General features: G+C 47.8%; 1 protein-coding gene across 1 annotated transcript in view; it reads left to right on the plus strand.

The window, feature by feature from the left end:
- HEG1 (heart development protein with EGF like domains 1) overlaps positions 1-13770 on the plus strand; it is a gene marked incomplete at its 5' end in the record, with an annotated part of 87327 nt that overhangs the window by 33087 nt on the left and 40470 nt on the right. The window contains 5 exons of the mRNA XM_080806591.1: positions 2961-3314; positions 4474-4821; positions 8825-9094; positions 9722-11098; positions 13217-13333. Of these exons, the coding sequence (XP_080662717.1) occupies positions 2961-3314; positions 4474-4821; positions 8825-9094; positions 9722-11098; positions 13217-13333 (2466 nt within the window). The remainder of the gene's footprint in view (positions 1-2960; positions 3315-4473; positions 4822-8824; positions 9095-9721; positions 11099-13216; positions 13334-13770) is intronic.

Raw genomic sequence — 13770 nt, forward strand, 5'->3', positions numbered from 1 at the left:
TGCGGTCCAGGTGAATTGCTTTGTGGTGATTTCACTTTGTAAAGGAAGAGAGCATAAATAACTCAGGAGATTGTAGATGTAGCATATCTTTCTCAACCATCAGCTGCTTCAGCTGGGTGTTCCACAGGTCCTGGACAGCTGTCAAGCCAAGGTTGAGCATTCGCTGCACGCCTGAGGTTCCAGCATTTTGTGCTGGGGTTGGGGAGTGACCCATACACTTTTATCAGATGAGTGGGCATTCTTTCTACCTCCTGTTCTAAAGATTAGGGAACATGGCTCGTTTCTGCTCCGAAATGGATAGCCTTCCCATTTTTGAATGGGTGCTTCAGGGGTAGAAATGGGCAAGGGACGGCGGTTATTAAATAACCAATATTGCTGGCCCATTGATTAGAAACATGGTAAATTTCCCCCTAGATGTATTCAGCACGGAGACTAGTGTAAGGGGTGACTCTCGATGAGTTTGACCAACCATTCTCTTTCTGGGAAAAGGTACCACTTGTATAGAAGTACTCAGTACAGAAGAACTCACAACTTCACTGTGAGAATTCAGTGGGATTATGTCTATCAAGTACTTACTTAGCACAATGTAGAAGGGTGTATGCAAGGCACTGGCACATCGAACTGGTCGGTAAATGGCAGTTTTTAATAACGGCGGTGAGATGGTGAAGCAGTGTTCCACGGAGCCTTGGTCAGGGACAGCACAACCATTGTCCTTTCGTGGCCTTAAGAGTTTGTGACTTCCGTGACTGTGTGTCTGTGGCCATTGATTTGCTGTACAGGTATCCAAGCTGAGTCCAAGTTAACCACCACCGTACAGTGAATTGATGAAATCCTGCAGTTGGCCAGGAATAGTGCTTTGAAAGAGCACCCAGCAACTGAGGAGCTTATAACTTGGCAGGGTCAGACGATGACTCTAATGACATAAGACCTGAGAAGCTAAGTGGCTAGTGAGACTTTGGGGCATGTCTATGTTATGCGTTCCTTTTTTTTTATACTAATGGATTTTTATTTGTTTGGTTTTGCTTTTAAGTAAGGGTGTGTTCAAGTAGGCTAGGACTCTATTTTGGGGTCCAGTCTTTTTTTTTTTTTTTTTTTTTGTTTCAATCACTAGCTGTGTGGATTGCTCGCGTCTTCGATTTGCTTTCCTTAAGGCCCAGTGAGCAGAGCTGCAGGCTGTGTTCTAGGCATAGCTGGTTCTGTGGTTTGTATAAGAGTCAGAGGAACCTTTGTGTTTCCTGTGCTCCCCCCCTCTCTAATTATATTTAATATTTATTTGTGCTTTTGGTCACAGCTGCACATAGGACTGGTCTTCAAGGAACCATTTTTTAAAAGATTTTATTTATGCGTTTTAGAGAGAGAGTGCAAGCAGGGGAGGAACCGAGGGAGAGGGAGGGGGAGAGAATCTCAAGCAGACTCTGTACTGAGCATGGAGTCTGATGCGGGGCCCAGTCTCACGACCTTGAGATCCAGATCTGAACCAAAACCAAGAGTCAGACACTCTACCGACTGAGCCACCCAGGTGCCCCTTTAAGGGACCATTTATAATGAGAACTTAATTCTTCCCTTTCTGGGTCGTAAATAACAGCTGGAAACCTTTCATTATAAAGGTATAAAGTACTTTTATTATTTTTGGCTTAAAAAGAAAAATGTTTTTTCTTGCCTTTGGATCTTGCTGGCCATGTTTCTTCCCACTCACCATGCTTTCCTGCGGTTTATTCCTGTTTGGAATGAGGACGTCAGGGTGCCCTTCTGGAGGCCAGTTCTCAGGGTGTCCTTTGGAAAGTTCTTTGTGGAAAGGAGCCATGAGCAAGCCACTTTACTTCTGTGGAACAGACTGCATATTTTGACCAAAATGGCCTATAACTCAATTTTTGAGGCTCTTGACAATTAATACCGGTGTCTGCCATCCTTTTCATCAAAAGAAGTGTTCCCACCCTGGAGTCCTTGATCTCCCAGGGGCCCACTGGCGTGGTTCGTAAAGCTTGAGAGCTGGTCTCCAGAATCTCATGAGGCTGACTGTAATTATGGTACCTGTTCACTTTTGGATGAAATTAAATCAAATCAGTGTGGTGACATTGAGTATATCTTGCTGACTCGAAACTCTGTTACTTCTTTTTTTTTTTTTAAGATTTTATTTATTTATTTGACAGAGAGAGAGATTACAAGTAGGCAGAGAGGCAGGTAGAGAGAGAGAAGGAAGCAGGCTCCCTGCTGAGCAGAGAGCCCGATGCGGGGCTTGATCCCAGGACCCTGGGATCATCATGACCTGAGCCGAAGTCGGAGGCTTAACCCACTGAGCCACCCCAGTGCCCCTGCTCTGTTACTTCTTAAACGCAGTTGAGTTAATAGTCTTTCAAAACCTCAGGTTTACGTCCGTGAGGTGGGAAAAGTAGAGAACCCTTGATGCCGACAAGGCCCGAAATTACTGCCCTAGGCTAGTATTATTCCCACTGTGGTCTGCAGAGCCCTGGCCTCCCTAGGGGTGGCCCATGGGGCAGGGCTTCCGGAACTGCCTTACTTTTATTCATTTATATATTTGGGTTTTAATCCACAACAGCATTTGAACAAAAGGATCACATGGCTAAAATGAAGCAAAACAAAAACCTGTACCTTATCACAATGGCCACTCCCTGTATAATCTCTAAGCTGGAATTCCAGAGTAGAAGATTTTTCCTTCCTCTATAAAAACCAAGGCAAAGAATGTCTAGAGGCTTTCTCCCATCTTCCTTTCAGCTAGAGCCAAAGCTTTCCACTGTGCTAAGTGAAGGACCTCACCACTTCCTCGCTTAGCTCTATGAGAATCAGTCCGTGAAGAGAGCGTCAGATGTGTTTATCTATATTTACATCCACATTATCTAGATTTATGCAACAAAAGGTATTAAGCATTATTTGTATCTAGATATATCCCTGATTTTCCTAAACCCCAGAGTAGTGTTAAAGCATATTTTCTTCCATTTTAGCTTCCGGAAGCACAGAGGAGCTAAACAACTCCACTATTCTCCCAAGTGCCTTGGCGAGTCGGAGAGCGAGCGAGCGTGTCGCCACCATGCTCCCCACTGGTGTCCCCGGGATGCTCCCGTCTTTAACCATCCATCTGCAGCCCCTAAATGAGACCGAGAATTTCCCCAAGGACTCCGAAATTGCCAGGACTTCAGTATCGGCCCATTCTTCACCCTTTGAGGCAGGGTTACAAAGAAATAGGGAAATAATCAGGAATCCAGGAAATGGGGAATTCATGGAGCCGTCCACAGAAAATGGATTTGGCCTTGCGTCTTCCCGGGTCTCCGTGGGATTCTGGCAAAATGATTCCCCAAGTAAGTATTTAATCTTCACTTGATCTCCTATGGACATTTAAAAAACTGTTGAGGGGCACCTGGGTGGCTCAGTGGGTTAAAGCCTCTGCCTTCGGCTCAGGTCATGATCCCGGGGTCCTGGGATCGAGCCCCGCATCGGGCTCTCTGCTCAGCAGGGAGCCTTCTCCCCACCCCCCACCCCCGTCTACTTGTGATCTCTGTCAAATGAATAAATAAAATCTTAAAAAAATAAAAACAAAAATAAATAAAAATAAAAAACTGTTGGGTTGTCTTGAAAGATGGCTTCACGACCATTTGCCATCTCAAAATAAATAAATAAATAAAAGGGAGCATATTCTCAGCTAACACCATCTCCTCTGTCTGGTACAGCACATTATCACATTTTTATTTTCATCCTTTTGAGAACATTGTGAAGTCCGTCAGACAGGCATCACGCCTCCTGCTTTTTTATAGGCGAGGAAACAAGCTCAAAGGGTTGAAGACTTGAGGGCGAGGTCCTGTCGCTTGATCAGAGCAGAGTCGAAAGCTCGTCCTCGGAGCTGGCCCTATGGACGGCTTCTTACCACCTGTGGGATTGTCCTCAGTGAGAGCGGGCCTGTTCTTTCAGACTAGCTGGAGTTAGCTTATGCACAGATTGTTCTTCCAAATAACATGTGCAGATAGAAGTATAGTCCTTCCAAATTCATCATTTCAGTATACGCCCTCTAGTTTATTTTTTGTTTGCTATACTTGAAAATTAGAATTACTAGTAGGGGAAAAAAAAGAATTACTAGTGGAATTGCTTGAGAAGAATGTCTCTGAGCAAGCCCTTTATGTAGGCACATCATATATGTTGGACATAACACCCTCTGTCCTTTGACCCCTTTGGGGGAAAGACAAGAAAACACCCAAGCCTGCAAGTTATTCGCTACTTAGCACATTCTCTTTAAAAGCTCCCTTCTTCACCAGCGCTTATTTTTAGTATTGCTATCTTATTGACACTGAAAAGGTTTGAAATAATTATCTAGACTGTGAAAATGCCTGTCAGGTTACCCATATAATATATACTCTACAAGGTCCTCGCGAAGGGGATCTTTGCTTAGGGAGGACGCACGTCTCGGTTGTTGGGGAATCTCTTTCCCATCTGTGTCATGACCTTTGTTTCCCTGATCCCTTCCAGCCTTGGGAGGAGACCAGCTTGCCGGCAGCTCGGAGGCAGAGCTGGGAAGCCCCATGTCTCGGACCGAACCCGCGTCCAGGCCGGTCCCGTCTGGCAGAAGCAGAGACAGCACGGCGCGCTGGTTCCTGACCAACAGCAAGACATCTGCAGATGTGACAGGAAACTCTACTTCCTATCCCGAAGTTGTGAACGCCTCAGTTTTGACCCACTTCTCAGCCTCTGCCCCCGAGTCTAGAGGAAGTGACAGAGCGCCGGGCCAGAGGAGCTACGCTGCACTGGCCACCGAGTCGTTGTCCTCGTCCTCCTCAGAGAGCCTGGATTCCTCAGCTCCGCGTGGTGAACGCTCAAGTGAGTGTCCCCTTCACGGGACTGCACCCCCCGGAGGGTGGAGGCGCCGGTCACGGAGCCGCTCCGGAGGCCCCTCTGCTGTCATTCCCAGGCCGTTCTTCCAGCTGTATAGCCCCACTTTTTTTCTGGTTCATCTCCCAGGAGCTAATCTTGCCACCGGCCCCTCTCACACACAGATCACCATGTCCTTCTGTCCCCTGCAACCCACCCCACGCCCCCAGACCTGCCTTACTCACACAGCTTCTGGAAGGTCAAAATCTCACCTTCTCAGGCACTGTTGTTCACCCCAGGCCTGGACATTCCTCAAGAGCAGCTCTCCCTCCCCCTTGTTTAAACAGCTTTATGGAGATAGAATTCACATTCTGTGCAGTTTGCCCAAACTGTACATTTCAGTGGCTTTTGGTGTATTTGCAGAGTCGTGCAGCCAGCACCGCTAATTCCAGAATGCTTCCACCGCCCCAGAAAGAAACCCAGTGCTCATCAGCACTCACTCCCCATGCTTTCCTCCTCCCGGCTTCTGACAACCACTAACTTACTTTCTGTCTGCGGATTTGCCTATTCTAGACAGTTGTTGGTTTTGGGGTTTTTTTTTTTAAGATTTATTTATTATTTGACAGAAATAGTTAGAGAGCACAAGTAAGCAGAGCGGCAGGCAGCGGGAGAGGGAGAAGCAGGCTCCCCACTGAGCAGGGAGCCCGACACGGGGCTGGATCCCAGGACCCCGGGATCATGACCTGAGCCGAACAGACACTTAACCAACTGAGCCACCCAGGCGCCCCTGTTCTAGACAGTTTGTGAATGAAATCCTACGACCTGTGGCCTTCTGTGATTTTCGTTCTGCATACCATTTTCAAGGTTCATCCCTGTTAAGCCTGTGTTAGTACTTCCTTCCTCTGTATGGCTGATTTGCCACACTGAGTTCATCCTCTCATCAGTGACCGCACGTGTGGGGCTTTCCCACCTTTTGTCCATTATGAATAATGCCACCGTGAACATTCTGATACGAGTTTTCATATGGACATGTGTTTTACATTCTCTTGGAATGGCTGGGTTATAGGGTAGCTCTGTATTTAACCTTTGAGGAATCGTCAAACTGCTTTCCAAAGTGACCGCACCATTTCATATTGCCACCAGCAACGTGCAAACGTTCCAGTTCCTCAGGGCCCTCCCCCAGCACTTACTGTGGATCACCTGTTGTGATGATGGCCGTCCTCCTGGATGTGAAGTGACATCCCTAGTGATTTGGATTTGCTTGTTCTAGCTAATGACGTTGAGGGTCTTTTCACTTTGGGGAACGTCTACTCGGATAGGAGTTTCCTTCTATAGTGTCTGGATCCGGTATTCCTAGTCCTCTATCAGATACTTCATTTGCAGACTTTTTCTCCCATTCTGTGGGTTTTCTTTTTACTTTTCTGACAATATCATTTTTTGCAGCACAAAGGTTTTTAATTTTGATGAAGTCCAATTTATCAATTTGAGAACACTCTTTCTTTGATGGTCCTTTTTAATAATGTTTTTGGGTGATTTTACCAACAATTTTCAGTCACCTTGTCAAGGTGTGTGCTGACTGAAGCAAAAATGCAGCAATTTACCATTTAAGCGGATAAGGGTCTTAAATCCATACCTCTCTGCCACTGATAATAGGGGCTCCATTTCCCCCATATGAACGTCCTAATTGATGGGGAAAATTATTTATTTATTTATTGCTACCGATTTATTGATTTATTGCTACTGATGATGGAAAAGCATATGCTTATTAAGAAAGCATATGCTTATTATTATTCATAATGCTTATTATTATTATTCATAATAAGCATATGCTTATTATGAAAGAGTACTACGTATATGGGTGGGGAATATTTGTGCTTTTTCACGTATGTGCGTGTCTCCTAGACAAGAGGGTTCATTTTCCGCCCTTACAACATGGGGCTCAGAGTTTTCTCCTCCTCAAACTGGGAGCTTAGGTGCCATGCCCTTTCCTGTGTGCATCTCCTGAGTACCAGTACCTTTCACTCCATGGTGCATGCTCAGTGGGTTTGTGTGGGAAAGGTGATCTCAGGGTGAGCAGGTCTTAGGGTTCAGATAAGGAATATCCTCATTCCCAAAACCAGCTCACCGTCAGTTCACCTAATGCTTTATCTCGTTCGCTCTGAACCAGTCAAAGCAGACTCCTTCTGCCATCCAGCCTTTCAGAATTCTTGGTCTGTTCCTTTTTCTGGGCTTGGAGGCAGCCCCCAGTTTCAGGCCATGACTCTCTGCTTTCTTAGCTCTGTAAGCCTGATAGGGTTGTTTGCCTAAATTCCATTTAAGAGTCTTGTAATCTCCCCAGCCTGGACCTTGTCCCCTCTGCCCAGGGAACTTGTACTCAGATACACTCAACCCTCAAGCCGCTCCTGGTGGACTTCCCATGGGGTCTCTTAAGCCCTTCAGCTTGGTCAGGTCACGTCTCTCCCTGCTTCCTGGCTGTCTCAGCACTTGCTGTGTATCCCTGTCCCCACACTCATTCCTGCCATTTAATGCAAACCTACCATGAAGAGAGCTTCCCTAACATGCAGCTTTACCTATGTTTTCCATGAGGTTTTAAGAGCTAGTCTGGGGGCACCGGGCTGGCTCAGTTGGTAGAACATATGACTCTTGATCTCGGGTCATGAGTTTGAGCCCCGTGTTGAGTGTAGAGATTACTTAAGTAAATAAACTTAAAAAAAAAAAAAAAGAGTTAATCTGGTCTGGGAATAGGAATAAGAACTGGGGAAAGAACTTGTTTTCTCATAGAACCAGATTATGCAGTATTTAGTCTAGGAAGAGTTGGACCTCATTTCCATAATTTCTGAGAAGAGTTTGTTTGATAGTCTAATATATGAGTCTTCGAGCTTGTAGCATAAAACATACACCCAAGAAAGGAGGAAAAGGATATTTATTCATGCATCACCTGTCCCATTCTCACCAAGAAAATAAATGCATTAAGAAAACAAAACTTGGGGCACCTGGGTGACTCAGTTAAGCATCTTGACTCTTGGTTTTGGGTTTCAGGTCGTGATCCTAAGGGTTGTGAGATTGAGCCCTACCTGGGGCTCTGGGCTCAGCCAGAAGTCTGCTGGAGATTCTCTCTCTCCCTCCCCACTGCCACTCCCCCCGCCACCTGCTTGTACCTGTGCACTTGGGGTTTTTTTTGTTTTTTTAAGATTTTATTTATTTATTTGATATACAGAGATCACAAGTAGGCAGAGAGGCAGGCAGAGAGAGAAGAAGGGAAGCAGACTCCCTGCCGAGCAGAGAGCCCAATGTGGGGCTCGATCCCAGGACCCTGGGATCATGACCTGAGCCGAAGGCAGAGGCTTTAACCCACTGAGCCACCCAGGTGCCCCATACCTGTGCAGGTGTGTGTGTTCTCTCCCTCTCTCTCAAATAAATAAATATTTTTAAAAATTAAAGAAAAAAAAGAAAAAGAACATAGAACAGAAAATAAGCCCATCTTTAATCTCCAACCACTGTACATTTCTCACTGACACGTTAAGGGAAAAAACTAATGCTCTAGAAGAATGATAAGCCCCATGTCAGTTCAGGCCCTCCCAGGAGGAAAAAGCCTTCTGAGTAATGGGGGGCGGGGTGAGTGGGGGATCTCCCTCCTGGACCTCATTAGAAAATCTAAAGCCCCCGTAGGCCAGTCAGTCTTTTGCTGGGCATCCCCCATCCCCACTGCCGCCACCAGTTTCCCTGACATAAGCTCTATTATGTATCCCTGAGCAGAAATACAGTATTGATCCTGTTCACTGAAGTAGTAAACCTTCCCAGCAGTCCCAGTCGCCTGAACGGGTATGCTGATCTGCGGTGCCTCTTGAGGTTTTGGTCCTGAGACAGGTTTGCAGGGAGCACCACATTGTGGTTTCTCACGTGGGGGTTTCAAGAAAGACCCGGGAAAACCCAGGTCACTCCTGGGACTCCCGCACGGTGCTGCCGCTCCAGCCCTGCGACGACCTGCCCTCTCCTTTCAATCCCCTTGCAGCCACTGAAGACGGTCCAGGGCCCGGAGGCAGTTCTGAGGTGGAGGAGAGGACTTCCCAGGCTCACCACCCGCACACCTCAGCTACTTTCACTGGGAATGGAGAACGCACGCTGCGGTCCCTCACCAATGCCAGCACGACTTCAGGGGAAGTGGGGCACTCTGTGATAGTGCCTAGAGAAACCGAGAGCGCCACCCAGCATGGGAACGTGACCGTGACTGGTGACGCCCGCTTGGTCTCAGGTTCCCTGGCAGCCTCGCCAGCCCTGGGAGGTGAGGAGCAGGAGCTCTGCCCACATCCCTTCAGCTCACCTGTCAGTGTACCTACAGTCCTAGAATGATCAAGTTTGCTGTCAACCCAGAAAGTACCTTAGAAGCTCTGTCCGAAGAGAACTTTCTGGATTCTCCCACTTCCCCCCACTTGCCTCAGCCATGTGTGATGTTGTCTGCCAGGATGCCTGGAATAAAGGAGACCGGCCAGTCGTGGCCAAAGTCAATCTCCTGGGAAAGAAATATCTCATTATCATTATACGGAATGGAAAATTGGGAGGGTTTTCCTTTTTCCATTTAGACATAACAATTGTTCTATTGGGGTCTTAAGAGCTTTTTAGATACCAGTTTGCTTTTATCAAAAAAAGCATGTGGAAGGAATTTGGACCTATTCCCTCTTCTTCAGCCACTGGCCCCACTTCTCTTTTATTACCGTTTCCATTGCTGCCTCCCGCACTCCTCCCAGGTGGTAAAAATACTCCGCACAAACTCTGTGCATTCCTGCCTACCCACACCACTCCTCCAGAATGCTCGCCATCGAAAACCGCCTCTCCAAGGAAAGCATTTAGGATGTGTTTGGGAGATTTCTTGTTTGTCGAGTTGACCTAACTTTGGTTTTTCCATTTGCAGTCACCGGAATTAGCTACAATCAAGTGGGTGGCACGGATATGGAACAGGGGACTTCCAGTGACTACACAGACCACACCTATGTCTCATCCACTTTCACCAAAGGAGAACGAGCATTGCTTTCCATTACAGACAACAGTTCATCCCCGGACTTAAGGGAGAGTTCTACCTCTTCTACTAGGATCTCAAACTCCTCACTTTCATACTCTTCTTCCTCGTCTCAAGCTCAGACTGGAGGAAGGAATGTGTCATCCTATGACAGGGAGTACGCCCAGCCTTCCACTGAGTCGCTGGCTGTGCGCACAGCCAACGTTCCCTCTTACACACCCACCATCAACATGCCCAACACTTTGGTTCTTCTGGACACTGATGCTGCATTGACTCATGACTCTTCTTCTTCTTCTTCTTCTTCTTCTTCTTCTTCTTCTTCTTCTTCTTCTTCAGGCCCCCCTTTGCCCCTGCCCTCAGTGTCCCAGTCCCACCAGTTGTTCTCATCCGTCTCACCATCAACCAGGGCCTCTGCTCTTCCACTGCAGTCCATTCCCGATGCGCCCATGCCCATGTCTTCCTCACCACCTCCCTTATCAGTATCCCTGACGGCATCTACCCCTGCCTCAGCGTCTGCTTCCCAAACAACCCTACCACCTTCACCTCCTACCCTGGTCCTGCCCAGGGCAAGAGACACTCCTGTGACCTCAGTTCAGACTGAGACAACGGCGTTATCTGTGGCAATGCTCCCCGAGAGTCAAACAGCAGATCCTAAGAACCAGAGTAACCCACACCCTGAGAAAGTCATTACAGAATCAAAGCCACCAAGCCCAGAGTCTCTGCCCACAGAGGCCACCGAAGCTGCAACAGTGAGGTCTACACCAGGGATCCCTAGGCCCTCGACCTTAACAGAGTCCTCCACTCAGCAAACCCTTCCAGCCATGAGCACCAGCATACCCCAGACGTCTCCAGCTTTGACAACCACCATTCTCCAGACCTCTCATCCTTTCAGCCCTGTGTCAACCAGAGCAGCTCCGATGGCTGACCCCACAACAGTACAGACTACGGCTGAAAAACTGCTCTTGCCAACCAGCCCTGAAATCCCAGCATCGCAGATCTCCACAGAAAGGGCTGTCACCACAGAAAGGAGCCAGGTGCATGGAGATGCTACCAGCCAATTGATCCCCCTGACCAGTGTACCCACATCAATGAAAGGATTGACCCCAGGGCCTGGTGTGACAGAAGAGTACAGCCCAGCTTCACATCTCCTCAGAACTTCTCCTCTCCCAGTCACACACATTTCCACGGCTGAAATATTGACTCCTAAATCTACCACCTCCACTGCTCAGAGCAGCACACGGTCACCAGAAGTGTTGTCATCTCCAGCTGCAGGTAAAAGGCAGTCACACAAGCACACTGTGGACTGCACAGGTGCGGGATTTGTGGGCTTGCGTGGTAAGGGCTGCTCTCTGCAGTAGGTCAGAGTCTGGGCTGTCACCTCTTCAAATAATGTCATGGCAGTCCTCTTCTTCTCACCTCAGAGCTCCAGAACTCTTCCTAAAGCATGAGGGGAGGATGCCGTTGGCTGTGTGTGGTATCTGTAGATAGTGCCAGTGTAGCTTGTAATGCCCCAAATGGCAAGAGTCTTTTAAGGTGCCTTGAAGTCTTCTGAGGCCAGAGCAGGGAAGTGATGTGGGAACTGACTTTGGAAACACTGCACTCGAGAAGCTTCAGGTGACCTTTCTAAGACACGGAGTGATTACGCCCTGCTCCCAGGTCAGAGCCCTGAGCTTCTCTTCTCAGTCGCCAGGAAGGCTTCTCCAGATCTGAGGGAAGCCTAGGCTCCTTGGTCTTCCTGGGAGTGTGTTGGTAGTTGACAAATGTAGGAAAGGGACATGTTCCATAAAAGGATGATGAACAAATGTTTTCCGGTAGTGATAGGGCGACCTGAGCTCATTTACACTGCCCTTGACCTTATCTTTGTATTTGTGTGAAAGTGGCCAGTACGGGAGAAATAAAGCCATTCTTGTGACTCTTCATAATTTAAGGAAGAGTGGAAGGAATTAGAGTGAAAGATCTTTCAATGTCATGTTCAGAATTGTACCTTTGGCTTGTCCAGACCCAAGGAAGGAACACTGCTGTTGGTGCGGGGCTGACAGGGAGACTGACAGCCTTAAGGAAGGAGGAAAGAAGAGAACGCTTTGTAGCGACTAGAGCAGGGAGCTTAGTGTCCTAGTTCCGGCCAGTCGGCCACGGCCAGCCAAAGGGCAGGAGGGCCATCACCACCCCTGCTGCCAGCCCCCTGTGCCCGGCACATCGATGCCTTCTTTGTGCCAGCGACCTGAGTACCTCTGGGACACGAAAAGTGGACTCTTCTCCGGGGAGGCAGGGAGCCCTGCTTCGGGACTCCAGGAGGAGCATCGTTTCCTGCCAAATATATTCCAGGACCAGACGGATCATAATTCACAAATCTCCTTTAGAGCCGATTATGGTCATTACAATGATAACTGTAGGGCAGAATTAACAGCATCATGGCTGGCTGTCAGGATGGTTTTTCTGACAGTGTTGATGGGACAGAGTTTGGTTTTGGAGGGGCCGTGCTCCTGTCGGTGATTTTAGGGATACATAAAGCAGCCTTCTGGAATAGGAACACCGTCTTTAGGGTAAGCTTGTTTGTTTTGGGGTGGTTTTGTTTTTTTTTTTGGTGTTACAACTCTTGACTCCGGCCTCCTTTTTCTCCTTCTGCCAGCAATTCTTCTGCTTGGAAGTGATGCAGTTATGCTATGGGTTTCGACTCTCCTGAGCATGTGGCATAAGTCTTTAGTAGGCTGTCGTTACGTACCTGGAGCATGACAGTGCTGGTTCTCGACACCAAACCCAGAGTTCTGGTCTCTGCTCTGGGAGCTGGGAGTCCAAGAGGACACTGAAGCCTGGCGGCCTTTAAGGCCTAAATGAGTCAGAGAGGGCTCATTGTTACATTATGGAAAAAGGGCACTGGAGTGCCCCACTTCGATGTTTTTCCAAATGATGGCACCATATGTGGAGGCCCGGTTATATTTTGAGATTTTTTTTTTTTTTTTTGGAAAGGGGAGAATCCTGGAGCAGGGAGGATGGTTAGTCAGGGACTTCTTCCCCCCGATGTGTGTTTTAAATTGGTATGGATTCAGGTAGACTTGTCTAAGTGTCAAAGACAATATAACCATCAGTCCTCAACCCAGCGACCTGTAAGCATGTCAGCAGCACCTCGATTTGAACCAGTTCTTGCATCCAGGGGTCTAGACACATGTCTAACACATGTGTCCACTCACGAACTAGCGCCGGGGTCCCGTCCCCACCACATCTCTTCCGCACCTCTTGGGAACCTGTTCTATTTTAGTGGTGTGACCTTTCGGAGTAAGTCAACAGAAATAAGCAAAAATCAAATATTAGCCGGGAGAATTAAATATTTACCTACAGCTGCTTTTACATTTCCTCTGTGATTAACTGCTTTATTCCGGGATGTGTTTTTAGTTAACAGCTGTGCTGTGAACCCTTGTCTTCACGAGGGGAAATGCGTCGCAGACCCCACCGGCCGTGGGTATCGATGCGAGTGCTCGCCCTCCTGGCAAGGGGATGACTGCAATGTGGGTAAGAGGAAAAGTCACCCCCAGCGGTCTGTACCACACTACCTCATTGAGATCAGCAATGACACTATTTTCCTTCAAAGTGGAGGAGAGTAGGATTTTTTTTTTCTTAATTAATACCCTGCTGATTGGAGAGTCAGCAATGCTTATGTGTTGTCTGCAAAGTAACGTCAGATAGTAACGTTGACAAGCCTCCATGATCTGGCTCCATTCTGTGGGCCCCCGACACCCGTGCCACACTGACCATCTTCAGTTCCCTAAAGACCCCTCGGCTTACCTGCCTCCGGCCTTCACTTTGCTGGTGCCTCAGCCTCCCCACCCACCCATCTGCTTGTTAAAGTCTTTCCGGTCTTAGTTCAGATGTTATTTGCAACAGTCCTTAATTCTCCCTCCCATCGACATCTTCCTCTCTCTCTGTACTTTCAAATCCTGGTTTGTATT

The sequence above is a fragment of the Martes martes genome, assembly GCF_963455335.1.
Source record: "Martes martes genome assembly, chromosome: 1".
Lineage (NCBI taxonomy): Eukaryota > Metazoa > Chordata > Mammalia > Carnivora > Mustelidae > Martes > Martes martes.